We start from the raw sequence: 27,467 nt of genomic DNA, 5'->3' as shown, positions 1-27,467 counted from the left end.
GGAGTCACTTGGCCCAAGGACCAGACATAGTCAGGCCCCTACAGACATTTTGCAAGTGGTTTCCTCCAGGTTGGTGGGGGTTCGGGCCCCTCACCCCCACTCCCCAACGGTGTATGCAACTGCGATGTAAAAAAAATGAGTGCCAGAGAAACTTTCTTTTTTTAACAAGCCAGGTTGTATTTTGTTTTTTGTTGTTTTTTTTTTTTTAAACAGGAAACTTCTGTTAATATAAAACAGATAAAAACGGACAAAAATCCAAACACACAACACAGAAAAAAAGCACAACACACAGGAACCAGTGCAAACCCTTCCCAACCCACTTTGCCCCAAGTTTTAACACCTTGATTACAGTTCCCCAAAGGTCAGACCGTATTGGAGAGGTCACAGTATTGAATCAGAAAAGTATGGACAAGAAGAGCAGGAGACAGTTTTTTAAAAAGATCTGCACACGGGCCGTGGGGTTGCGGGGAAGGGGACGCTTCACCGCTCCGCCGCCGGAAACGCGGTGCGGAGGGATTTCAGTGGCTACCACGGGTTTCTAAAACACCACAATGCACGCCAGTCCCCTGCCCACTTTTGAAAGTTGCTTTTAAAAAGGATAAAAAGTGCACAGACACTTTCATAAGGCACAGACAGATTGTCGTACAAGTCACTGCATTAGGGACTTGGAAAAGACAGCGAGAAAATGAAATACCGGGAGGCCCCGCGTTCCTGAGCCTCGGCCCCTCTGCCAGAAAGGGGGCAGAGAGGGGGTCTCGTGGGAGGGTCCCGCCTCCGGGTCTCCGAGACGTTGCACGAACAACCAGGGTCCTCCAGAGACCAGTCCCAAGGCCTGAGGGGAGCAGGCAGCCGTCTCCTCACGTGTCCCTGGCAGGACCTGAGGGTGGTCGTCCCCCGGGTGGGGACTTGGGGGGTCTGCCCCAGGCCATCTGGCAGCAGGCTCGCCAACATCGAGGTGCCCAGCATTCCTAATGCAGAGGAGGCCGCTGGCAGGAGGCTGTGGGTCCGGAGAGCAGCTGTCGGGCACTCGCCCAGACAGACCCCGAGGGACCAGCAAGGCCAAAGAAGCCCCAGTGACATCTGCCCCACACGTCTCATCCCCCCTCAATGCCTGCGCCTCTGGCCTCAGACCTCCGGCTCTGTCCCCTCAGCTCTGTCCCCCGAGCGTCCCACCCCTCGCAGGCATTCGGCAGAGGTCTGTCGAATGACTCTGTGTGCATGTACACGTGTCTTATCCACGCCCCAAACACTCGTGACCTGACTGCTCACTTATCGGCAAAACTTTCATGAGTACCTATTACGGGCAAGCGCAGGAGCGGATACGGGAGGGAGCAATCAAACTCAAGAAGCCGGTGCATCTCCTGCTCTGCAGTGGGAGCTCCCGGGGGCCTTTTCTTCAGCCCTGGTCCCCAGCCCTGTGCCCAGACACGGACCACACCCACCCGTGGGTGATGAACGGCTGGGGAGGCGATGCTGCAGTTTTTGGGGAGCGGTGGCCCCAGAGAGCTGAGTCCCAGAAGACCCCCAGGTCTGGGGGTGGACCAGATAAAGAAACTTCTTTTGACTCAGAAACAGCCTAGTGTCTCTGGCAATTCAAAAAGAGCCGGCCGAGGCCACAACACAGGGGCATCCCCTGGTCTCCCCCGACGCACTCCTGGAGGTCAGGAGGCCCAGGAAGGTGTTGGGACAAGGCCTTTGGCCGTCCCCAAAGCTGCCCCGCACGGATGCCCCGGGGGAACAGGTGGAGGCCCCGGGGTTGGACCCAAACTCCCGCACAGCTCCGCTTAGTGTGGAGAAGGTGAAGGACAGACAGAGGAGCCTAAAAGGAAGGACACTTGTCCTTCTGAAGTGTGGGTAGCCCGGGGGCCACAGCCCGGGGCTGGGACGCTGCACCCAGGCGCACTGGCCCAGACTATCCAGGGGTCGCTCAGGTGAGTTTCCAGGAAGAAAACTCAGGCAGCCCCACCCTCCTGGACCCCGGGCCAAGCACTGGAGAGGGGATTCAGCACCGTCCACCGCTGGGTGTGCGTCCCAGCCCTGCCTGCACGCCCTGCTCTGGGATTCCACATCACTCCCGGGGCCTCAGCTTTCCTACCTGCCAAGTGGGGACAATCCCAGTGTTCATTGGTTCTAAGTAACAAGGATTCTCCCACCTTCCAGGAGCTCTGACCGGGATGCGCTGCGCAGCTGAGGCACCTCACAGCTACCGATGGCAGCGTTTTCCCTTAGAGGCACGTAAGATGCTGTGGCTCACACTGGCTGCTGTCGGGAACGGGCCCTGGTTCCCGGGGTTGCCGTGTCTCGGCACCTCCCTCTCGGCGCTGAGACGCGGGAGAAACCAGAGGGTCCCTGTCCTTCCTTCTGCCCCCGTCTCAAGACAAAGCCCGAGAGCACAGCGAGCAGCTAGCTCCTCGGGAGGGAGCGCTGAAGAAATCAGTTCAGAGCATCAGGAGAGGTCTGCTTTTTAGGAGAGAAACACGCCCTTCATTCCTCTTGGAGGCAGGAAGCTATTTATAGCAACTGCAGAGCAAGTCAGGCAGGCCACTCGCTCCTTTCACCCAGGTGACAGGTTGCCAGGGGCACCGCCGGACCCACCCTGGGCCCAGACCCTGTGCCGCTGGTTTCCGGGTGGTGTCTGTACGTGACTCTGGCTGGAACCCACATCGGGGAGGGGTCAGGAAGGGCAAGTGGCAGGATACTACGGGAGCTGGCTCTCCAGGCCACCGAGACCCCCGGAGCTCGGGACTGTGGCCCTGGCTGGTCAGGGGGCCTGCCGCCTGGAGAACTGCCGTCCCGGGGGGCCTGGGGGCCACAAGCCTTCCCACACCGGGCCTGCGCCCACAGCCAGCACACAGGGGTGGTAGGAGGCTCCGGAAGGCTCCCAGTGACCAGGTTCAGCGGGGCCCCGAGCGCTGCCTGGATTCTCAAACTCTTATCTTGGCAGCTCCCCCAAGGATTCTGCTGCACAATTACAATGGGGGGGGGGGGTGTTTCCCAAATTCCCTGGGGGAAAAGGACCTACCAGGGGTTCGTGCAGGGGACAGAGCAGGATCTCCGAGGTTGGGATCAGAACACTGTGACCACTCCTGGGCAGAGAAGCAGGCTGCAGCATGGTTACCAGGGCACCGGCCTCAAGGGGCCTGACGGGGGCGTGGCCCAGCGGGGCTCTGAGCCTCCGGACACCCAGCGAAGGGGAAGGCCTGAGCTCTGAACGCTCTCCTTCCGCTGCCTCCCTCGGCAGATGAATGACAGGTGAGGAATTGTAATAAAAACAATACCTGCTCTTTGCAAGGCGTCTCAGGCCCCTCGGAACATTGTGCTGGTCCTCCCAAGATCTGCGGAGTGGGCAGGTGCCAGGCTGCCTCTTGGTCAGACTGGGGACGGAGAAACAGAGGGGTCCCGGGGACTTGCCCGAAGGCCCAGCCCAGGGCAGGGCAGAGGCGTGTGGCCCAGAATGGGGGACCAGAAGGGAGGAGGCGGCAAGGGCAGGGCCAGGGGCCCAGCAAATAGCCCTGGGTAGGGGGACAGGCCCAAGGCCAGGATTCTCAGTTAATATCTCAGTTACTAGTTAACATCCCAAGGACAATGAACACCTTAGCAATCAGCAGGCGAGGACAAGCTAAGAACGAAGACCGTTGCAAAGCCCTGGTCCCTCCTACTCTGCCAGCAGGCTGCCCTGGTGATACCCGCAGGCCCGGGGTTACAACAGGAGGTGTGGGGAGCTGGCTGTGCCCTGCAGTGGCCTCTCCAGCTCCAGGTGAGACCCCGCCTCTGGGTTTCTTTCCCTCCCTTCCCTCCCCCGCCCCAGGAAAAGATAACCTGTTGCTCTCCTCCTTGGACATGGGGGGCCGGTGCGGACCCAAAGCATCTAGGGACAGAGTCAAGTGCCGTGTGCTTATTATTAGGCTGCCAGGGGGTGGGGGTGAGGGGCGAAAAGGCTTCTGGGGGCGGCCCTGCCCGGAGCTCCCCGATGGCTGCAGCACCCATCAAACCGCCTCTCCAGGCCGCAGTTAGAAACTGAAGAAGCAAATTGTTCTCTTATGTTCTCCGCCCACCTAACCCCCGAGGAGGTGCTGCTCTGGAGCCGTAAACAGTGAGCTACGTTTTCCTCCTCTGGGAAAATCTCAGTGTCCCTTTCCATACCGTCCGAGGGCGTTCCGTCCGTCCGGGGGTGGGCTGCATCCGGGCGAGACCAGCTGACGTCACAGCCCCAGAAAGGGAGCCACCTCTAGGCCCGGGGACGGCCGGCCTCCGGACCCACACTCCTTCGTGTCCCATAAACTCCCGGAGCCAGGATCCTGGGTCAACACACCTACGCACCCTCTCTCTCCTTCCCGCACACATGCCCTCTCCCTCCTCGGTCGCCCTCCCTCCCCTCCCCCTCCTCAGACACACACGACAGCACCACGCACAACTCAACCCGCCCCCAGCAAAAAGCGTTGCGCGGAGGACACTGTTCCCCAGCCGAGGGGTCACCAGAGAGGTGGGTGGTCTGCCAGGCAGTTCCTGAGCTTGCTCTTGGGGTGGCATTTTGGGGGCAAAGCACTTTGGAGCCGGAAGCAACCCTCGCCCGGCCTCAGACCCCCAGGGCCCCGTCTCCATGGCTGTCACGCCTCTTGCCCAACACCGGGGAGTGACAGACGAGATGACCGCTGCCCCTGGACTCCCTTGTGGCCGTGGTGGTTGCCGGGCCCCGAGGGGCTTCAGTAAGGTGACCTTGCTCCGGCCGAGGCCCATCCGCGGGCCCGGCTATGGCCGGTAGATCTTAATGACGTCCTTGATGGGCCGCCGGCAGATGGGGCAGCAGGCCCGCGCCTGCCGCCTGAGCCGCAGGCCGCAGCCGTGGCACAGGCACATGTGTCCGCACGTGTAGATGACCGTGTCCACCTCGCCGTCGAAGCACACCGTGCACTCGCCGTTCTTGCTGCCCGCCGGCTCCGGGGCGGGGAACACGGGGGAGACCGGGGGGCTCAGCGGGGAGCTGGGGGCTGTCACTGCAGGGAGGAACACCGGGCCGGGCCTGAGTCAGGGGGCTCGCGGGTGGGTTCGGCGGGGGCCGCCCCATGAAGGCGAGGCTTCAATGGCGGAGCCCATGGGGGGGGGGGGACAATTGGGAGGCACCGAGGCTGGGTTTTCCTCTGGGGTTTACCCCTTTTCCTACCCGGTTCCCCCCGAGCATCAAGCACCAAGGTCACCCTTTGGGGTGCTGTATGTGTCTCCTCCCTCCAGCCGAACGCAGCCCGGCCGGCCCCTGCCCCCACTCCAGGGTCTCGATTTCCTTACCCAGGGACGACTCGGATGCTGAGGAGGACTGGTTGACGCTGAAGGCCATGTCGGAGTCGCTGTCGTCCTGGGAGCCGCTGAGGGACCCCGACGGGGACGGGATCGCAGGGCCGGATTGCAGGGTGCCTGGGACCAAGGAGACCCTGTCAGGTGGGCGCTGCTCTGCGGGTCCCCGGCTCTGCACCCGAGCCCCCTGGGCTGCCTCACGGAGGGTGAGAGCTACCCCACGGGGTCTGAGGGACTCCTACAGGTGTGCTGGACACCTGTCACTTGCCTGCCCAGCCGCCATCCCCCTTTATCTCCGGGGCCACGGCACCGGGGTTTGTTTCACTCACACGGGCCGGGCCGGGCCAATAGGAACTCCCATCCCTTGGTCTCAGTGGCAGTTCTGGGAAGGCCAGCAAGCGCTGCCCGTGACCGTCCCTCCAGCTCTCGGGAAAGGGCTCATTCTGCTGGGGGCTTAGCCTGGCACTGCGGGGCCTGCCCGAGCGAGGCCAACACAGGGGACCGTGAACTTCCAGGTGGAAAGAGGGACCCACTCCTAATGGCACCCTGTCGACATCTCGATGAAACCACAGTCGCCGTCCTTATGGTCACTACCTATTAAACTCGCTGTGGGTGGGAGCACCTGCTATGAGCACTGTGCCCACCTCACTGTTTCATCCTCACGCCCCTGGGAGGCAGGTAACTGCTCCCCTTCTACACAGAAGGAAACGCAGGCTCAGACTGGCCCGGCGTCTCCACGGCTGACCGACGACAGGACTGGGACAGGGGTTAAATCCCTCTGTGCTTCAGTTTGCTTCTCAGTAGATGGGGCAGCAGATGGGTTCACGCCCTCCGCAGGAGGGCAAGTTGGATGAGGTTACATGTGACATGCTCGTCATCTCTGTTGTCATTTGGACTCTAACCTTCTTGGACCATGAAAATGGAGCCACGCCCTCTGGGAACCTTCCCTGACCCCACCCCCCTCCGCCGGGTGAGCAGCACCCTGGGTGGCGCCTGTGCCCTGCCCTCTGACCAGCCCCTCCTGGCCCGCAGCTGGCGGGTGCTGAGTGTCTGCCCAGGGCACGAATGAAGGCTAGAGTCCCCTCAAAATAGGGTGGCTCAGGCCTCCGGGCCATTTTCCATGGATGAGGTTGTTCTCATTTTCTCTGTTAAGTGTAGCTGTATCTCCTTTCTCTCCTACACTTCGTATGCATTACACACTAAAGAAATAATAAACCCCCCACCCCCGTCACAGCAACGGGGGTAAAGACTGCACTGGCCACTTACGGACTGCATAAAGCCTGCCAGGCCCTGACAGTGGCGGGTACTTAGGGGGTGTGGACAAAGGGTGCACCCTGGGCGCCCCAGAGCACGCGTGGGAAAGACCTCATCTCGGGACCCGCCCTCCTGGAGACTCTAGGTGGGGGTGGGCGGTTCCGAGGCACGCTCTCGTGTGGGAACCGCTGGCTGGGCTTCAGCGGCGGCTCCAGCAGTGGCGCGGTCCGGGCACTCACCGAGGAGGCGCAGCTGGCCGGCGGCACCCCCGCGCACGGCGAAGAAGGCCCAGAGCGCCTGCGTGGTGTCCACGCACATCAGGCGGCCTCGTGGGCGCCCGTTGACGCCCAGGTGCACGTCGCCACCGGGCCGCAGCGTGAAGCTGAGCGAGTCGCCGCCGCTGGGCACTGGTCCGGCGCGCGCCACCACCCAGTATTCCTTGCGGTCGAGCAGCGAGTCGGGGTCGGCAGGCAGCTCGGTGGGCCGGAGCCCGCCTGGGTCGCAGGATGTGATGCCGAAGGCCAGCGCGCTGGGCGCCTGCAGCCCCGGACGGCCCACCTCCACGAAGAGGCTCTCCCCGGGCCGCAGGGGGCGCTCGGAGAAGACGAGCGTGCGGCCGCCGTCGGGTCGCGGCGCGCAGGCCACCTTGCGGTCAGTGGACAGGCACACGTCGGGCCCGCGCATCACGTGGAAGCGCAGGTCGGCCTCGAGCAGCGCCGGCGACGACGCGGGGCGCGGGCGCTCGCGGGGCCCGCACGGGATGGCGGAGACCACGTTGTCGACGGGTGGAGGGCCCGGCGCGCGGGCCAGTGCCAGGTGGCCCAGCTTGGCCACCACTTGGTTGTTCTCCAGCTCGTTGTTGTCGAAGTTGGCGGCGTCCAGGCTGCCGGGCGGCGGGCAGGCGCTGAAGCGGGCCTGGCTGAGGCGCGCGGGCGGCAGTGTGTCGGCGAAGGCGCTCTCTGTGCGGGGACAGAGGAAGGCCAGGTGAGGACGTGGGCCCAGCCACCGGAGCACCTGCCCCCTGAGCCCCCTGCCCGGCTGCCTGTCAGCAGGCTCCGTCCTCACCACCCTCCCCGATCCGTTCTTTCTCTGGTTTGTTTGTGAATTGATTTAAGAATCAGGGTTGTACAGAATTGGATTCAGCAGGACCCTCAGTTTCTTTGACACATTCTTACCTTTGGAGTGGGCAGCTAAGGCCCTCCCTCCCTCCCTTCCTTCTCTTCATCCCTTTTCTCTTTCACTTTTTTTCTCCCCCCTCCACCTTTTCTCCCCTCCTTTTTTCTCCCTCCTGCCTTCCCTCCTGTCTTTCTTCCTCCTCTCCTCCCTCAGAGGTTCCCATACTTCTAAAGGTTGAAAGGGCACTTGAAAACTCTTTGTGGTCTGTTTTCCCAGCTGGAACATAAGCTCCAGGAAAAAGAAGGCCCCGCTTTTTGCCCTGTATCTGCGGCCTTTATGCAGTGACAGGTGCTATCTGAAGCTCCTTTCAGGAGTTCTCTCCTTTCGTGCTCACACAGCCCGCGAGGTGTGCCCTGTTATTTCTCGCCATGGAGCAAAGAAGGGCGTTGAGGCACAGAGGGGTCCAAGACTGGGACCACGGTCACGCGGCCGCTAAGTGGCAAAGCCAGGCCAAGAACCGCGGCTGTGTGGTGGCTCCTGGCTCCAGAGAGCCGGCTCTCCCACACAGGCTGACTCTGAACAGTGGCAGCCCGGAGTGCAGCACCTGGGTCGTGCTCAAACCTGAACACAGAAGGTTCCTGTAAGGGGTGGACTTCCTCTGAAAACAAGAAACTAAGGGGGAGTTTCTTTCTTTCTGTTTTTAGAAGCATTTTCTTTTTTTTTAAGATTTCATTTATTTATTTTTAGAGAGGGAAGGAAGGAGAGACAGAGAGAGAGAGAGAGAGAAACACCAATGTGCAGTTGCTGGGGGCCGTGGCCTGCAACCCAGGCATGTGCCCTGATTGGGAATCGAACCTGCAATGCCTGGTTCACAGCCTACACTCAATCCACTGAACTAAGCCAGCCAGGGCTCTTTTTTTTTTAAGATTTTATTTATTTATTTTTAGAGAGAGGGGATGGGAGGAAGAAAGAGAGAGAGAGAAACATCAATGTGTGGTTGCCTCTTGCACGCCTCCTACCAGGTACCTGGCCCGCAACCCAGGCATGTGCCCTGACTGGGAATTGAACCTGCAACCCTTCGGTTCTCAGGCCAGTGCTCAATTCACTGAGCCACACCAACCAGGTCCCTAAGGGAGAGTTTCTTAGAAGCCACAACCGTGAAAATACTTTTGCATCATTTTTAGCGATATGAGAACATGTTCTTGAGACTACCTGTTACAGTGAAGTAAAAAGGCAAATTAACAGTATTTATCCTTCAGGTCGTAGAGGCCCTTAGACTTTGGTAGAGCAATGACTGCTTGTCTCCCTGGCCGGAACGTGAGTCCTGGAGGGTGGAGTGTGGGCCGGTCTGCTCAGCAGAGCATTCTCGGGGCTCTGCCCTGTACTTGGCAAACAGCCCTCGTTATCATGTAGTTTATTGGATGGATAAGGTCCATCCCATCGGAAAGAAAGAAAGTCATTAAAGTATTATAAAGTTTTTTTTTAAGTGATAAAAATATTCTTATTAGCTCTAAGTAAACACAGCAAGAAAACCTGTTCCTCAAACTGTAAAACCAAATCCCTGGAGCTCGGATTTTGCTAAATGTTACCATTCTATAGTCCATTCCGTAACTGATATCATGGAATAAAATACTTCTTCCTCTTTAGTTTGCCCAATATAAAAGGAAGCCATGATCACGGACATGCGTTCTCAGAAAGCCTGGCCCAGCCCTGGTGAGCGTCTGGTATGGTACCCCACACTCCTACCACCCCCTACAGGGCGGAGGCTGCAGAGCGGCCGTCCGAGTTCCGACCGGCTCGCAGACCTGTCTGGTTGTCCTCCTGGTCTTTGATCAAATTTTTTTTTCTGTAGTTTCTGAAAAGCTGACCTCTCCAGCGAGTACAATGAACACTGACCACCCAGGTTCACAATGACCCATTCATGACCAGTCTTGTTGCACCGGCACCTCCGCCACCTCTCCCTCCTGCGTTATTATTCTGAAGCACACCCCAGACGTGCCACTCCATCTGCAAAAATCTGTGTGTCTCCCTCTCGGTCAGGGCGGCCCACTTCCACCCGCCCCGGTTCTCACCACCAGGAAGCAGCCTTAGTCACCGCCGCCTCCGCCCCCGCACCAGTCTGCCTCCTGCCCCGCCCCCGCCCCCGCCCCCCATGGCCCTCGCGCCACCTAGAGGTGCGCTCATTTCTCACTGCCTGACCGTGGATACTCGAGGACCGGGGCCTACATCTGATTGCTGAGGGAGGGAGGGAGTGGATGTGTGAGCGAAGGAATGAAGGAGCGAATGAATACAAACGTGTGAATGAGGGCAGAAGGGAGCACGTGGGCAGCGGAGAGGAGGGAGGGGCGGGGGAACGGATGCAGGCCTCAGCGAGTGAAGGAGCCAACAGCCGAGCGCAGGGGCGAGCGGAGGAGCCCGGGCCAGACCACAGACTCCGGGCCAACTGGGCTTCCCAAGTCAAGTCACTGAACCTCTCTGTGCCCCAGTTTTCTCAGCTGTGTAACAGGGATGGCCAGGTGTCCTGAGAAATAAATGTTAAATTTGTCAGTCGCTTATAACTATGCATAGCGAAGTGAGCCCGCAGCGTTGCATCCGAGAAATACACATCCGGGCGGACCGAGAGCCGTGGCCTGGGCGGGAGGAAGCGGCGCCCCGCCCCCTCGCTGCAGGGACCCCGCGGCCTGACCTACCGAGGAGCTGCACCTCGTCGGTGATGCCGTAAACGTCGATGAGCGCCCAGAGCGGGCCGCCCACGGCCACGCCGCAGTGGAAGAGCACGGGCTCGCCGTCGTTGACGCTGTAGAAGACGCGGCCGTGGCGGTCCACCCAGTAGGCCAGCACGGTGTCGCGCAGCGCCAGGTTCTCAGGCAGGGCCTTGGCCCAGTAGCCGGGCCGCGTGACGAGGTCGGGGCAGGCGTACTTGGGGATGTCCTGGGGGCTCATGAGCGACGGGTCGTGCACAGTGAAGCCGAAGCGCAGCGCACCGCTCCAGCCCGGGCGCACGGCCACCAGGCGCAGCCGCACCTGCTCGTACAACCGGATGGGCCGCTGCGTGAACGTGACCCCGTTGCAGAAGCTGTTGCGCCGCGTGGCCCGGCGCGAGTGACCGTCCAGCCGCACGTTCTTGCCCTTGGCCTGTGCGTGGAAGCGCGGGGCTTCGCCCAGGACAGGGCGCCGCTCGAAGCCGGGCCCGCAGCACTGCCGGGTGGCCAGAAGGCGCGCTGGGGGGCTCGAGTCTGCGGGGAGAGACAGGCAGGAGGGTTAGGGCCCCTCGGAACTGTGCGGCCCCTAGTCGCCTTTTAATAATCATCTCCGTTTCACCTTCCGTCTTAATTAGACCAGTAATTGATAAACTTGAGAAGGTTCCAGCCACCCCAATCAGCCCAGTCCTACCACAGCAAAGTCCCCGTGCCCACTTCACAGATGAGCAAGTGGAGGCTGCATGCACGCAGTCCTGTCCAGGGCTGTTTCACTCCCAGACGGACCAGCGCCAGTGAGCCTGTCCCACAGCAGACAGGCCCGGGGTCACCTGACTTCCTGTTCCCACAGCATCTTTCCAAATCTTCCTCTAAGGGACACTTGCGGGTTACAGAGTCAGGCCAAAGGCCACTTGGACTCTTGGGGAGGAGTAAGGGGTCTTTGGCTGCTTTTCTCTGCGTGCGTTTTGTTCAAAAGCAAGGCAGAAAAAGGAACAGAAAGAATGCAGCCTCAGGACCCCCTGGTGATAGAGGGGAAGGTGACCCAGTGCGGCCCGGGGGCCCCCGCTCTCCCGCCCTTCCTGGCCCTCCCCCAGCCTGTCTCCTTGCCTGTGGAATGGGGCCCTCACTGAACTCACAGCTGCTGAAATATCAGGTGGGTGAAGTTTCTAAAGAATGCTTCCTGGCACAAAGTATGTGCCTAACAGGCAACTAACAGTGCCCTGATACCGAGGTTCCGAGGAGACCCACGCTGGAATCCGGTGACCTCCCGTCCCCCTCACCCACAGACAGTGAAGGCACTCTTTATAAGCAAGGTAGCTCCGCTGGAACACACACCTTTCAGGGTTCGTTTCCGGAGAACTCTGCCCCGGAGGACCTAGAGAACCTTGGGATGGTCTCTTTTGAAGGATCTGGCTGCTGCTGGCCTTGAACCCTGGTTGCCTGGGACTGAGACGAACGCTTCATCCCTCCCACCTTCCCTCCTCTGCCCCAGGGGCAGTTCCTAGGGGGGCTCCACAGCCTGGGAGCGGGGGAGGGTGGGTAATTACCGCCTGAATCTCTGCTGCTCGTTCACAATGTGTTCACGGCAAGTGCTCGTTAATCACAGGCCACCCCTGGCACACACTGGGGGCGTGTGTCACCCGTGGGAGAAGAGTGCGCCCCAGGGAAGGACAGGCCACTGCAGGGACCACTCCTCCCATGCCCGGCCCGGGGGTCACTGTGCTCTGCACATATTTGGGGGGGGTGTCAGTTAATACTGAGGCTCCTGGGAGTGAGGACGGGAGAAAAGCAAGAGGGAGAGGCAATGACAGGGCAAGTACTCCAAGGCTCCTCCTCCCCGGGCCCAGGAGAGGGCCCCAGGCACTGCGGGAGGGGGCCGCGCTGAGAAGCCCAGGGGCCTCTCTCCCAGCAGAAGACCCTGGCCCACAGGAGACAAAACACAAGGGATAAAGCCAAGGTCTCACATAAGAAAAGGAACTTAAGGGACATGAGTCATCCATCCATTTGTCAAATGTTGAGTGAGCATCCAGTCCGCTCACGGGAAACGCAGCAGCCACCGAGACGGATAAGGGGCCCACTGGGTGCTGCTGCCATTCCAAACAGCCATGTGCAGGGGTGACCACAGGGCCCAGAGGAGGCCCTGGACTCCACCAGGGGCTGGGGACAGAAGGTGGCACCCACAGAGCCGGGTCTCGAGGGAGGGGAGGAGGGAATATCCCAGGCTGAGGGGACACGAGGGGCAGGAGGGGGAAGCAGGACTTTGTAGGGTGGGCAAGTACTAGGGGAGGTTGGGCAGCTACTGCCTCGGGGGGGGGGGGGTAAGGGGCAAGGTTGCCATGGACAGCACCGGGACCAGACAAGAAGGCCCCAAATGCCAGCTCAAGAGGCACAGTTTGCACAGCGTAGGGGTCAGGGAGCCACGGAGGGCTTCCAGTGGGCAGGCCAGCACTGCCTGCCAGGGAGGGGCCGGGAGGCAGCAAGGAGTGGGCACACAGAGCCGGGCTGTGGCCCTCTCAGGGAAGGTAAGAGGAGCAAGGGCCCACGGGAGAGCTATTTCATTAGGGCGGGGATGCGTGAAAACGCTCAGGAAAGGCAGCCCAAGGGTTGCAGAGCCGATGTTCTGCCCGCACGCACGCACATGCACACACACACACACGCATGCCGTGTCCCGTCCAAGCCACCAGCTTCTGGTGTCCGGCCGGCCAGGGTCTCTCCAAGCTCCCCAGCGCTGGCCGACTCTCCAGGAAACATTAAATATGACCATGGATCAAAGCCCTCCCGAGCGCCAGAGACCACAAGCCGCCCTTACATGATTATTTTGAGCTGCCCCGTGGTGGCTGTTGCTTTCCCAACCTTATCTCTCCATCGGAGAGTTTCTACACCCAGCGGCTCGGGAATTCTAAGCAGATGCTCCTGCCCGGCGGCCTCGTGATCCGAACGGGCGCTGGGGTGGGGAGAAGCGCCGCTCTGTTACTATAAGGGGAAGTTTCCTTGCGAAACCCACTATATGTTAGGATGACACGCAGCCAAGTAACCAGCGAAGTTTACATATTTGTTTAATCTTGATTATATGACCCAACTTCCTTCAGGGAAGGAGGGATAAACACGATTTTCTCCCCCACTCCGAGGCCCAGAGCCCTGATGCGAGTTAAAGAAAACCAGAGTGAAAAAAAAAAGTCTCTAAGAAGACGTGTTATTTACACGAATTGAAAATGCCGAAAATGAAAGAACAATAAGCAACCTCCAACTGGTACATGAATATCTGCTTTTAGCTTGGCTCGGAGGAAGTGGCTTCTAGAAGGAACAGAAACCCGGGCCCCCAGAGAACATCCTAGTTTGGAGATGTCGGCGGGGAACCTGAAGGTCAGCCCGCTCCCCTTCTCTGGCCCCCCCCCCCACCCCACTAGACCCAGAAGACCGGTGAGAGCCACCTGCACGCGGCGAGATCGCCGAGGACGAAGAAAGCCCATCAGGCACTCGGTGCGTGGCACATAGTAGGTGTTCACTAAACACTTGGGCACTTTTTAAAATCCCCTTATTAGAGAAGAGGTTTATTCCTGGGCCGGGGATATCTGCTCGTGGGTTCGGTGAACGCATTCTGAAACGATTCTCCGGTGGAGGGCCGGCAGCCTTGGCCAGGAAGGGCCCCTGGAAAGCCCCTGGGGTTTCTCTCCCTTGGTGTCCGAAGACGGAGGCCTATTTTGGAGCCTCCCCAGCCGTGTCTCCAGCGTGCACTGTACCCCCTCCCCCGCCCTGACCCCCCTGCCGAATAAAGCCCGCTCATCGCCCCAGCCCGGCCTCCCCTTTGCTCTAAGAAGAGCCCGAGGAAATGGTGGTGGCCGCCAGGGTGACGGCAGAAAGCCACGGCCCCAGCTCCTCCTGCCGCCGGGATGGCAGCTGCCCGCAGGCTGGCACTCAGCAGATGGCGCCCAGCTGAGATGTCCAGCAGATTCTGCCCCACAGGGAGGGAGGGGCGCCGGCAGGCGCCCGCACGCTCCTCGCACAGCCAGCCTTCGACGGAGCCCTCATCACCGCGCACCAGCCCTGGGCCTCGCTTGTGGGGTTCGGGCTTCAGGACCACCCCACGCGGTCAGCTTCACCCCCTGCCTTTCCCAGGTGAAGAAACTGAGGCTCTGAGAGACAGCAACTTGGGGCAGTGGCAGGAGGGCCGGCTCTGGCCGATGCCCCACACCCACCCTTTCTCCAAGGCAGCCCTGTAGCCCCTGGAGGCCGGGGGCCCGGGGGCCCAGGGGCCCGGGCCGGGCCTTGAAAAAAGCTCTTTCTCCGAAACATACCCACACTCCACGCACACCATTTGACGCGGGCCTCCTGGGCCCACCTAACGCCCACCTGCAGGCCGTGGACCCCAAGTGAGAAGTCTCGGATTCAAGCCACATGCGCCAGAGTCCACAGTTCAGACCGACTCTGTAGGCGGTATGAAGCCACACAGTGCATGTGTGTGGTGGCATGTCCGCGTGTGTGTGGTGGCGTGTGCATTAGGGAGAAGAGGCAAGGCTGGCACTGGGTGAGGCTTCCCACCACCGCCGGCAGGGCCAGGCTGCAGTCTCCGCCGGCACCAGAGAGCACCTCTCCCATTGGCGGGTTTGAAAGTGGGCTAGAAAAACAGCAACTGACGCTCTCCAACCTCTGCCAAGTGGGACAGCGACATGCGTCCAGGGGACAGACGCCAGCTTAATGGACTTTGTTCTCTGTTGCAGAGGCCTGCTCCGCCAGCACCCGGAATGGAGAGGGGCCAGCCCAAGCTGGAAACCGCCACCCCGCTCTCCTCCCCGTTTCTTTGCAAACAATATCGGGTCACCTCAGTGCAGCCAGTGACACTCCTGTCACCAGCTACAAGGAGGCCTGGCGGGAGGCCAGAGGTCACACAACACTGCTTGTTGGGAGGAAAGCCGTCCCCTTCCAGGCCCGGGCGGCAGCCCTCTTTGCTCAAGTGGGCTGGGCGTGCCGAGTGCCCGGGGGGTGAGGTCATCCCAGCGCCCCCTCGAAGCGCGCTGAGTGGCACCGGGATTCCCGGGCCTGTCCAGACCCCCTGCTGGGCCCCTCAGCCGAGGTCTCCTGATAAACAGGCCCAGGAAACTCCATCCTCAGAGGCGCCAGCTCCTAGGCTTGGGGCCCCACCAAGGGTGGGAGGTAGGGGTGGAAATGTGCCCTCATTCTTTCTCGAGTACATCACTGCCTCCTTCAGCTGGCGTCTACGGAACATCCCTCCATGCCAGGGCCTGTGCTAGCTGGCTGCAGGGACACGGGTCCTGATGAATTGCACACAGTCCCTGCCCGACCCCCCAACGCCCCCCCCCCCCCCCGCCCAGAGCAGGGGGACAGTACAGACACCATGCCGGCACAGGGTGGTCCCCCAGCCAAGGGGACGCTTCTCAGAGAAGCTACTGTGCAGACAGAGGACAAAGGGCCTGGAGGATGGGAAACGACGGAAAGGTGTGTTTCAGGCCGAGGGAGCAGCACAGGTCAAGGGGAGGGCCAGCTGAAGGCCCTTGGGGAACTGCAAGGGATTCAGGGCAGAGGGAGGGGGGAGGCTAGAGGGGGTACAGGGGCTGCGTCACAAAGGACCTTAGAGGCCATGCAGAGGAGGTTGGGGTCCTCAGGCCGGCTCTGGGGGTCACTGCACTGTTTGGAGCGGGGAAGGGACCCTCGAGGATCCGCCTCTCTGAGGCTGAGGTCCCAGTCCTGGGTGTCCCTGCAGAAACTGCCCCTCCCGCTCTCCCCTGCCCTTCAGGATGACCCGGCACAGTGGGAGTGAGAACAGCAGCCCGGGTTTTAAATGTTGCTTCCAACGGCTGCCCCCCCCTCCCCCACCGCCAGCCTTTCTCCCCCAGGCAGCTCGGGCACCTGCCTGCTGATAAGGGGCCCAGGCTGCCAGCTTTCTCTTTCTCTTTGCGGGGAGGGCAGCCACTCCCCCAGCCAGGTGCTGCCCAGCAGAAGGCCGGCTGCTCACTCACCTCAGCCCCGGGGGTGGGGCACCTGCGGGCCGCCCCCCCACCCCCCATCCTGACTTTTTGGAACACTAGGTCCACTGGCCCTGCTTTCCAGGGTCCAAAGCAGCGCAGGGGAAAGCACCCTTGAACATCCCAGTTCTCACTCCTGGGGCGGAGGGAGTGTTTCCCAGGCCCCGGGCCCCGTGGGGCGGCCAGCCCACCCCTGTGGCACCCCCCAAGTGTGCCAGGCACCCCCCATGCAGCCCGTGCACTCATCGCCACTCCTGCTAGGTGGCTTCCAGACGAGGAAACTGAGGCCCAGGGAGGCGGGGATTCTCATCAGAGGCTGCCCGGCCCGGGAAGGCGGTGCCTGTTTGAGTCTGGTCCCGCCTCTTGGTCCCCAAGGCTGTGTCCTTCCTTTTTTATACCTACCCCTCCCCAAGGCCCCTCACGCACCCCCTGCCTGCACGGGAAAAGCCAAGACAACGTGCAAGTAGCTTCAGCCACCTTCTGGCGAGGGGGCGCGCCGGGCCCTGGCCGGGGCTCAGGGAAGGGCAGGGGGGCTGGGGGATGTCGTCAATCAGCTTGTTTGGAGCTGCTCAGAGGCCTTGGTTCGGAGGAACTTGGGACGAACAATAAACAAAGAGTCTAAAAAAGGAAAGTGGGTGACTGATTACAGGGGGAGGGGGGTGGACGGGGGAGGGGGGGTGGATGGGGGCAGGGGAATGGAGCCCAAGGGCCTGATGTCCCGGGGTCTGAAAAAGGCCTAAGACTGGGCGTGGGGCCTGGTCTGAGAGGCAGCTCTCCCGGGGGGTGAGGCAGAGACTGCAGCCGGCCCCCACGCACCACCCCTCCTGTGCTCCTCCAGCAGACCCGCTGCTGGTAAGGCAGGCAGGGAAGCTCAGAGACGTTAGGGGAGCTGCCCCAGGCCACACAGCCTGGACGTGCTGGAGCTGGCATTTGAACTCATGTCAGCCCAGCTCCCACCGTGAGGCAGAAGAGGCCACGGCTGCCTCGGGCAAGGCGGAGAAGTTACCCCTGCAGGGAACAAGGGGAGCACAGCGCCCAGCACACAGTAGGTCCTCAGCTAGCGCCCATTTCGCCCCTGCCACATCTGGCTCCCAGCCCCACCGCCGAGAAAAGAAGTGACCCTGAAGCCTGCCTCTTCCCCTGCGCTTCCCTCTCTGCAGACCCAGCTTCCTCTTTTCTGTGCCCCCGCTCCGCCGTGCTGGCCTTCCTCTGGATGCCCGAGGGCTCACGGGAGCCCTGGGTGTGGGTCGAGGAGGCCTGCAGGGAGTCTGCGCAGACCCCGGCCCCCTCACCTAAGTGGGGAAAGGACATGTGTTGGAAATGCAAGCTCTGGCGCCTGACCAGCATCTCCATCCGCATCCCCTAAGCTCTGGTGACCCGAGAGATGGCAGCCCTGTGGACCCTCAGCACCGATGAGGGGGAGGGGCTGGTCCAAGACCTCCGTGCAGGTCACCAGCTGGGTCAGATTCAACTCAGATCCGAAGCCAATGCCCATGTGGGCTCTTGCCCCCTACAGGCACACATCGGACCTCCTGCAACTCAGGTCTGGACCACTGCAATAAAGCAAAGTGAGGTGCAGTGAGGGGGCCTGAGTGCGGAGTGGCCAGCCAGCCAGCAGGCAGTTTGGTAACCGGCCTGGAGAGGCGGGACCACTCAACCACCGGGCAGGGGTGCCTGGGCCGAGCAGTCCCCACCCTGCACCCGTGTCGGGGGCACAGATATCTAACCTTCCGGGGCCACGTACGGACCTTGCCTCGTGCTGGGCTGTGACTTCTCGTGGAGCCACCCGTGTAGTCCTCATCACAGCCCCAAGGAGGGAGGAAGTGTCACCATCCCCATCCTGAGATGAGGCAACAGATGGAGGCCCAGAGAGGGGAAGAGACTTGCCCAGGGTCCCACGGCAGAGACACGGGACTGACACTGCCACCGCCACAGCAGGGCCCCTTTTCTAGCCGCCTCTCTCGGGATGCCAGCCAGAGACGCCCTCTGCATCACCGTGCGGCCCCGCAGACAGCTCTGGTCCTCAGAGGCCCCATCCGTAGAGCGGGAGGTGGGGCGTGGTGAGTCTGCACCCTCCCTGGGCCCGGGAGCGGAGCCCTGGGTGCAGCCTGCGTGCAGGGACGAGGGTCCGTGCCATCTCCAGGGGCGTGGGGACCCCGTGCTCCCATTGCCTGCCCTGGAACGGCCCGGGCCTCGGAGAGGAGGGCCGCTGTCCTCGGCAGTGGACAGTTACCCAGCCGCGCAGGCCCCGGAGACACAGAGTTTGCGTGTTTCCACCCATCTCATAAATCCGTCGTCCTTGGGGGAAGAGGAAAGAAAACGCACGCCCGGGGGATGTAATTGTGGTACAAACAATGTGTGATGTTGAGGATGCAAACAAAACACACTTGTTAATAGTGATGGGCGTTCTGCCAGTTGGGAGCGCCAGACACCCCCACCCTGCCATTTCCCCCAAATGGCTTACTCACTAAAGAACTTTCCCCCCGCAATGCCCAGAGGTGAGGCTGTGCCACACTGAGTCCGGTTATAAGGGTGAAGGGAGGAGAAGGGAGGGGGGTGAGCTGGGACTGCCCCCCAAGGATGGCTGGCATCCTAAACCCCACACAGAAACACCTGTCGCTGAGGCTGGGGGGTGGGGGGAGGGTGGGAACAGGCCTGGGCAGGTGGCTTTGTCTTCTGTGCCGGAGTCTCTTGATCTCTAACCGTGGGGCTGAAACCTCCCAGCACGCAGAGCGGGCATGAGGATTATGTAAGCAAGAGTGTGGAGGGCCCTGCAGGTGCCCAGCAGGTGAGCACTGAACAGCACTCCTCATGAACCTCAGGGTCAAAGGCACCTTCCCGGGCAGTGCATCCCAGATCCACCCAACGCTCACGTTGCCTCTGCAGTGTCCACATCTGGCCCCAGCTGGGCTGAACACCAGTGCGGCCCCGGCCAAGGGTGCGCCCGCCCCCTGCCCTCTTTCCCCTCCCGACAGCCCCCACAGTTAGAAAGTTCTTGCTTTGACTAAGCTGAAATTTGCCTCCACGGGATGCCCACACACTGGTCACGCCTGCCCTGGGTCCCCAGTGCCCGTCCCCATCAAGTCGGCTCGCTGGCCTCCGGGAGTGGCAGGCCGCCCTCAGCTCTGGGGGTCCCCGGGCCAGGCTGCTGGGGATTTGTCACTCCCCTGGGGATGACAAGGCCCTCGCTCTGCTGTCCAGAAAGATCTCAGAACAGCAACCGACTGGCTTGGAAAGGTGGTGAGAGATCAACACACCAGACCTTGGGGACTGCCCGCCGGGGTCCCCACAGCCGCCCGGAGACCGGCCCTACCCTGCCCTGCCCTGCTCAGAGGTGGCGTGCGACACAGCGCACAAAAGTAGGTGAACAACTAGAAACCAGTCTCCAGGATTTCCAAGAGCTGACAGATTCCTGCCCAAGACGGTGAACGCTTCCAGGGCAAACGTGCAATGCCCCCAGTCTGACCCCTGCCCCCACCTGGTCGCCATCCACCCCGCACCTGCACCCCTTCCGTCCAGCGGACTGCCCGAGCTGTGTGCCCTGGGGAAGCAGCTTTCCCTCTCTGTGCCCCTCTCTCTGCTCTGGCAATGCACTGCGGGACTAATAATCAAAGCTGTCTCACAGGGCTCATCCCGAGCGTTACTTGCGGGGACCCGCTGGGACCAGCGCCCGGCGCAGACTGGCCGCACGGTACAGCTCAGCGCTTATCACGCTTCCCTGGTGTGTGTCTCCCCGGGGCCCGGGGCTCCACAGGGGTGGGGGGGCTTGCTCGCCCAGTGAACGCACAGTCCCAGCAGGTGTCCCGTGCGAGCGTTCACTGTGCCGGACCCTGCGCGTGCCTCAGAGACCACGTCACTGTCCCCGCTCTGCAGAAGAGGGAACCAAAGCCCAGAGCTGGGTCCAGCGGCTTATCTGGCTAACGAGGGGGCAGGGCCGAGACACTGACCCGGGGATCCAGGAGCTCAGCCTGTGCCGTCACCAGCTCTGCTGATAAGGACAGCGTGCGGTGGGGGGTGGGCAGCACGTGCGGGGCGCCAGTGGCTCTCCCCCGGCCTGCTGCCCACGCTGACTGACCGGTGGGCACTGCCTGGGGCTCTGGGTGGGAGGACCTCCGCGCTCAGGGGGAATGGGTGTGGATGCACCGGGTGCGACACCTGGCCATGGCGAGTGTGGGTGGCTAGCCTCGGGTCAGCTTCCACCAGGCAGAGGGGTCAGAAGGCTGAGCCCTTGCTGGGCAGGAGGAAGGGGTCGTCCTTTCTCCAGGGTGGGATTCCCAGGGCCTCCTCCACCTTCTGAACTACGGATTAAGGGGGGGGCCTGGGGTGAGGCGGGGTGGGGCAGCTTCACTCTGGCTGCTGTGGGTGGAAGCCATTCCCCTTCCCAGGACAGAGAAGACGGGAAGGCGCACCTGTGAACCCACTGCCTGAGGCGGGCAGGACTCCGGAGGGAGGGAGGGAGGGAGGGAGGGAGGGGCAGAGCCCCCTGGCCATGGAGCCCGGAGCCCGGAGCCGGCAGGCCTGGGGTCAGATTCTGCTCTGCCACTTCCTGGCCGCCTGACCCAAGGCAGCTCTCCTTACCGCCCTGAGCTCAGTCTCCTTGTCTGTGAAATGGGAGGCTACTTCTGGAAGGCTGGTCCCGGTGGCTTAGATGGGACGACCCAGACGCAGGGTATGGCGTGGGGCAGGTGTGTGCGAGGTTTGACCACTTGCCTCCGTGCCTGGCGGGCACTGCCCACCTGCAGGGCTGCACCAGGCCCGCCCCCTTTCTCCCCTCTGCTCCCCACTCGAAGCGCACACCTGCCTCTGGGCTTCTATTTTAAGCCGGCACAGAGTGTCTCTAAGTCCAGAAAGCCTTTGGTCCAAAAGAGGGCAGAGCTGACTCCTTGCCCCTGGGGAAGATCACACGGCCTGTGGTGAGCGGCCCTCCAGGCCCAGCCCCGTGCCAGTGCTACGTCCCTGCTGGCGAATGCCGCGTGTCATCCAGGCAGGGACTGTGGCCGCTGGCCTGCAAGACACCCCGCCCCATGCCCTGACCCGGCCTCTGACCCCACACGCCACCCCCATTTGTACTGAGACCCCCCAGAATGTCACGGCTCCCGCCATATGGCGTGCTCTCTCTCCCTTCAGGCCGTCACGCATCTCACACCTCTGCCTTGAACAGCCATTCCTGGTCCCTTCTCTTGGCTGACTTCTCTGCTTTCTGGTTGCAGCCAGACAGCACCTCCTCCAGGAAGCCTTCCTGCATTCCCCAGGCTCTCAACGACCACCCTGGGTTGCCCCTCTCCCAGTTACTGCTGTAACTGCCTGTCCTTGAAGTCTCTCCCACTAGACCTTGAGTCCCTCCACCCAGGCGGTGACCCCGGGACCAGCACAGAGCCAGGCCTGGAAGTCTGGTGGACAAAGAAAAACCGGAAAATTCAACCTGTCAAGAAGATTCTCCTCATCAGACATCAGGTGTCTCGGAAAGAGCTCAAGCATCCCTTGGGGGTTGCTGTCAGCTCGCATGGAAGGGACACCCCCTGCAATCTAGCCCTGGGCCGTAGGTTCCTGGTCACTGGGGCTTTGAAGGCAGGAAGTGAGGGCCCCTGTCAGCCAGGCCCGTCCAGGCCCCCGGGGGCAGGCCTCTCCTGCCCATGGAGACGGACAGCGCCCCGGGCACTGTGCTGAAGACTGCCTGCCCCATTCCAGTTCATTCTCACCACCGCCACCCACGGGGGAGCCTCCCCCTGCTCCCCATTTCACAGCGGGGAAACTGAGGCACAGCAGGAAGTACCTCGGCCAAAGTGACTTCACTGCGGAATGGCTGAGCTGAGATTTGAACCCAGGCGGCCTGACTCTAAACCCTCGTTCTAGACCGGGGCACCTGACCTCTGGCTGCAGCTGGCCCTCGAGTGGCCTCCTCACAACCCCTCCTCACTTTTTACTCTAGTCTACGGCATCACAGCTTTTTAAGTAGCTGGTTGCGCACGACCCATGGTAGATCACTTGGTCTGGCGGCCAGGCCTTGCTGGGGCATTGGACACCGACCCCGCCCCCTCCGAGGTGCAGGGCAGTGGCGCCCGTGCCCTCCGGCAACCTAGTCAGCTGCCGGTCCTGCTGTGCTAGAGCATTCTCTTCCCCTCCCACTGGCGGCCAGTTCCAGGAGCACCGCCTGTGGCTGGTGGTCTCATTCACGGCTGGCCCTCCTGTGCCTGGCACACGACAGGTGCCCACGGCTGTCAGCTAAATGAATGAAGGGGCACGCTCAGGAAAATACAGGGCCACCCCAGCCCTGGCATGTGGCACTGAAGTGGAGATCAGGGTGGCCTTAGGGTGACCACAGAAGACCCCAAAGGCAGACAGAAAAAGATGACCTTCGAGGGGCGAGGCACACACATCCAATTGAACTTGACTTCGGATACCACCTCCTCCAGGAAGCCTTCCCCTCCTGCCATGGCCCCAGAGCTTCCTCCTTTCCTGCCAGGGGAGAGAGAGAGAGCGAAGGGAGCAGAGCGGGGAGCAGGAAGAGGCACAGAGGACGGACGTTGTCCCTGCTGGTTCCAGGTTCTCCTCGGGCACCTTTGTCACCTGTCCCACGCACTGACAGACCCGTTCGACCCATTCCTTCTTCCCCGACAGGCAGGACCGCTCCCCCTTCTAGCTCCCCTCCCGCCCCAGCATCCTCACGGGCTGTCCCCCGGGACCCTGACTCAGCAAGCCCCGACAAGGTGTTGACAGCGTTGCGGGTTCCAGGGCGGCCGGGGGGAGCCCTATCACTTCGAGAGGCTCCGCTCGGGCCTCCTGCCCAGCTGGGTGGGAGGGGGCAGACGGGCGGGATAAGGCAGGCAAGCCCAGCTGAGCTTCGAGTTGTGACAGGGTAGAGGAGGAAGGGAGGTGTGGAGAGAGGAGAGTGACCCCAGGTACACCGGCCACACAGCCACTGCGATGGCTGTAAGAGAGTGACAAAGGCCCCTGCTCTCCCAAGGGCCAAGAAAGTCCAGATCCAGGGCAAAGGGTGGCCCTCAGGCCCTCGGAGCATCGCCCTCCCCGCCAGGGAACAGCAGACCTGCCCCACCCGGGCCCCGGGCCCCGGACCCACGCTCTCCTTCTCCAGGAACCCTGCGGGGACGGCGTCCGAGGGGCCGGGTCGGGCGCAGGTGCTTCTGTCCTGGACACAGCATTTGCAGGCTGTCCACCTAGACTAGGAAGACCGGGTCCCCCTGACTCCAGAGAGCGCCCCTGTCCTTTGCCTCTCTGGGCCTCCACCTGCCTCCCTGGAAAACGGCGATAGACAGACCCCCTCGAGAGGGTGGTTGTGAGCATTTAAAATGCACAGCCTGCGCCTGGCACGGGGCAGTGCCGGCACACCTCCCTCGCTGCACAGCTCCAGGTTGCCCAGCGAGGGAACCCACACTACAGAGGTGGTTGGCTTGCCCCCGCACGGCTCGACTTAATGATTAACCAGCCCAAGGGGTAGTAGTTTGAATCCAGCCTCTTCTCCAGCCGGAGCCCCAGCGAGCCCCAGAGGCATGCCGAGGAAAGGGTCTGAAACGAAAGAAAAAGGAAAAGGGGGAAAACTTTTCCCCCCAGCAATTCCACCCTCTCCTAGCCTCTCACGTTTACACTTTTTCACCCCTCCTTACAACACCCAGAGGAAGGCCAGTGGAGTTCAGAGAGAAGGCTCACGTGGTCTTAGCAATTAAGACAGGCCTGGGCCTTCCGAGCCCAGCTCCGCCACTGCCTGGCTGTGTGAGTTGGGGCAAGTGTCTCCACCTCTCTGTGCCTCAGTCTCTTCCTCTGTAAAATGGGGCCGGCACCGTACCTGGCAGGGTGGCAGCTAGAAAGAGACGAGTCGCACACACAGCAGGAGGCTAGCACGTGCCGACTCCCACGCGGAGCCCTGCCCGCTTCTTTTCGCAGGGCTCTCACCTGAACTGCTGGCGCCCTCTGCCAGGGCTGCCAAGGGGCATCCCCACTATCGGTCATGAAGGACATTCCCTTTCTTTGGCGTCTCCCTACTGTACACAGTAGCATGCTGGGTGGCCTTTGGGGTGCCCATACATGTTATCGGAACCATGGATCGGGAGGGTACTGCACGGCGGAGGAGGGACGCAGAACTTTGGGGCCAAACAAACTTGGACTTCAATCAGGTCCTGTCAACCGGATGAGCCACACAAGCTGTGGTCTCCTCATCTGTCAGAGGAGACGGCAATCCCTCCTTGGCAGGGCCGTTGCAAGAACGAAATGCACTCATTCACACAACAAATCTTTACTGAGCACCTACTATGTGCAAGCTGCTGCTCCAGGTGCTGACCATACAGCAGTGAAAGAAAGAGACAAAATCCTCCCTCTTTAGACACTAAACAGCTAACCACACACACACAGTGTGGCACATGGGGACCCAGGCGAAGGGGAAACGAGAAGCAGGGTGGAGGGAGAGGGAGCACTGGGGACAGGGACGATGGCAGGACCCGCCCTGGAGCAGAGGCCTGGAGGAGGCAAGGGGGACAGCCATGCCGGGGAAGAAGGTTCCAGGCAGAGGCTCGGCAAGTGCAGGAGCCTGAAGGAGAAGCGTGCTTGGCGTGTAAAAGAAGCCACATATGCAGCGGGCCTGGCACGGAGTCCGGGTACTCCGCAAATGCCAGCTCTCTATTTCCATCCCGTGGAAGAAACCCCACGCGTGCGTCCTTCTCCTGGGAACGGAACACAAGGATTTCTGCAGGGCAACTCGGAGCCCAAGGTCCTTTCAGCCCGAGATGCTGGCAACGGGGCTTCGCCGCCGGGTTTCTGGGTTTGGAGTCCCTGCCTGGCACCAGGCCCCGGGCTGGGCCACCGGCGAGGGTACAGGATGATCCTAGTCTCTGTCCTCACGCCGCCCCAAGGCGAGTGGTGGGGGTGGGCAGCCCCAACGGGCTGCAGTCAGATGAACAAGCAGGGACCTAAGAAGGGACCTAGGTTGCAGAGCAAAAGAGGGCATCAGGGGTGGGTGGTCAGGAAAGGCTTCCTGGAGGAGGTGACAACTAAGTTGGATTTGAAACGTCGGACTAGACGAGGAAGAAAATTCCAGGTGTGGGGAGCAGCACAGACTGAGCTCAGAGGTGTGAAAAACGGCAGCGCGTGTGAGAAAGGAACCTGAGGCAGGTCGCAAAACAGTACACGGCCTTTCCTATTCTCGGCGGCTGCCACCTAGCGTGGCTCAGACATTCCAGCTCTGGCCCCTTCCTCAGCCTCGGCGCAAGCTTCTGCCCTGTTGGAGGGCCTGAACTGTCCACCCTCCCCTCCTGCAGGGGGCACGCAACCCAGCCCCAGGCTCCCCACGCAGGGCGGTCCGGGCCGGAGCCAAGGCCCACGGGGATGGAGACTACAGAAATTTCCAGCTATATTTAGCTTACCTGGTGTCTGCGCTTCCACCCACGCAAACCTGACCCACAGGTGGCAGAATGGCTTTTTTACTAGCACAGTGTAAGCGTTTCTTAATTAAGAAATTCTAAAAAGGGGCCCGTGCCTGCACATGGTGTCTTTTTGCCTGGGAGATGCTGCCATATTTGCCAACATCCCTGGGCACCTCCTGACCGAGTGGGTGGGTTCTCCCTCACGGGGCCGTAGCCCTGTCAGGAGGAGGTGGAGGACACCCTCCCTGGGATGTGGACCTGGGTTCAAATCCCAACTCTGCCACTAACTGGCTGGTGACTTCACCTCTCTGAGATTTTGGAGGCGTGAGTGGCCCTGAAGGTGCCCAGAGGCTTACAAGGTGGGGCTCTGCGGGAGCGCTGGAGCGGAGACGGGGCTGCACCCCCCTCTCCTCCTAAAGCGTCTCGGTGAATTTACCCACGGCTGCCCGGCTTCCCCACTGAGCGCTGCTTGTGTACTTTAAACGCACACATCTGTCCCCTTCTGCATAAAGGATGCCACCAACGCCCGGCCTTCAGCCCAAATAAAGCCTTATTTGAAGGACTTGGGAGATGGGAAGAGGGCGGGCGGACAGACTGGGGTCTTCACCCGGACTCTTCCCCCCCCCACCCCGTTCGTGGTGTGACCTTGGGCGAGTCACTGTTCCTCCTCTAAGCCTCAAGTTCTTCATTTGTAAAACTGGAATACACATCTTTCCCAGGAAGCGCCTTTGCATATCTCCTTTGCAAAGACGCCAGGGTATGCAAAGTCCGGGGTGTGGAAAGTGTCCGGGTACGCAAAATGCGGGGCACAGAGCGTTCGGCTCGGCGACCCGTTCCCGTCATGATCGGGTGCATTGTAGTAAGGCCTCCACTGCTTCCCAGCTCCCACCCTTTGAATCCCCTTACTCCGGCCCCGGCAGTTCTGCGGTGGTTTTAACTAGGGGGCGATGCGCTCTGTAGCGGTGACTCCGAGGGGCTAGAGTCCCTAGCTGAGCGGACACCAGAGGAGGGCGCAGCCGGGGTGCGCGTGGGAACCTGGCCAAACCGAGGCAGCTTGTGCCGCGGGGCGCGGGGCGGCTGTAAACTAGGGTACCCCTGAGAGCACACTCCCACCCCCACCATTCTCAGCTGCTGCAGTATCCACACAAGGGCGGCTCTGGCCGTCGGAAGCTCTTGGGAGACCGCTCCAGTAACCGTCCCCCCACCCCCATCCCGGGGGCGCCCCGAGCTTCCTCATCAGCGCCCTCCGGCTGGAACAAAGGCAAGGGGGCGCACAGCATCGCTCCAGAGGCCCCTTCGCTCATCTTGGCAAAGCCGGGAGAACGAGAACGGGGGTCCCCAAGGTAACCAGGACGCGGTACCCGCCCTCCCGGAGCGCAAAGCCCAGCCGCAGGGCGCACGCGGATCCAGGGTCCGAGAGGCATTGTAGACTCCAGCCCGCTGGTCGCTGAGGGCCCCAAAGCAGGGGTGGCTCTCCGGAAGTCACCGAGAGGGTCCCCCAGGGAGAGGAGAACCCCAACGCCCGCCTCCCGGGCAGGGCTCCCCAGCGTACCTGGCAGGGTCCTGTGCACGGTGTTGCCCATCGCTGCTTCGGGGCGCGGCGTTGGCGGCAGCGCGCTTAGGGCGCACGAATGCTAATTACCCAGTGGGCCAGCGACCCGGGCCGGGGTCGGGCCGTGGGGCATCGCGGCTGCACAGGCGAGCCTGCGGGCGGCAGCTGGGGCGGGCGCCGGCAGGGAGGAGGCGGCGGCCGGAGA

The 27,467-nt window shown here is 61.7% G+C and overlaps 1 protein-coding gene across 1 annotated transcript; it reads right to left on the bottom strand.

The window, feature by feature from the left end:
• Positions 1-207: 207 nt before the first annotated feature.
• NEURL1B (neuralized E3 ubiquitin protein ligase 1B) lies at positions 208-27,467 on the bottom strand. Its single transcript, XM_036013714.1, has 5 exons — positions 27,263-27,467; positions 10,350-10,895; positions 6,783-7,502; positions 5,284-5,409; positions 208-4,994 (listed from the first exon to the last, which is right to left on the bottom strand). Exons 1-5 carry the CDS (start codon positions 27,291-27,293, stop codon positions 4,750-4,752), a joined length of 1,668 nt encoding a protein of 555 aa, XP_035869607.1. The 5' UTR covers positions 27,294-27,467; the 3' UTR covers positions 208-4,749.

This window comes from Phyllostomus discolor, chromosome 13 (assembly GCF_004126475.2).
Source record: "Phyllostomus discolor isolate MPI-MPIP mPhyDis1 chromosome 13, mPhyDis1.pri.v3, whole genome shotgun sequence".
NCBI lineage: Eukaryota > Metazoa > Chordata > Mammalia > Chiroptera > Phyllostomidae > Phyllostomus > Phyllostomus discolor.
Note: the sequence above shows the minus strand (reverse complement) of the source record. Positions and strands in the feature narration are given on the sequence as shown.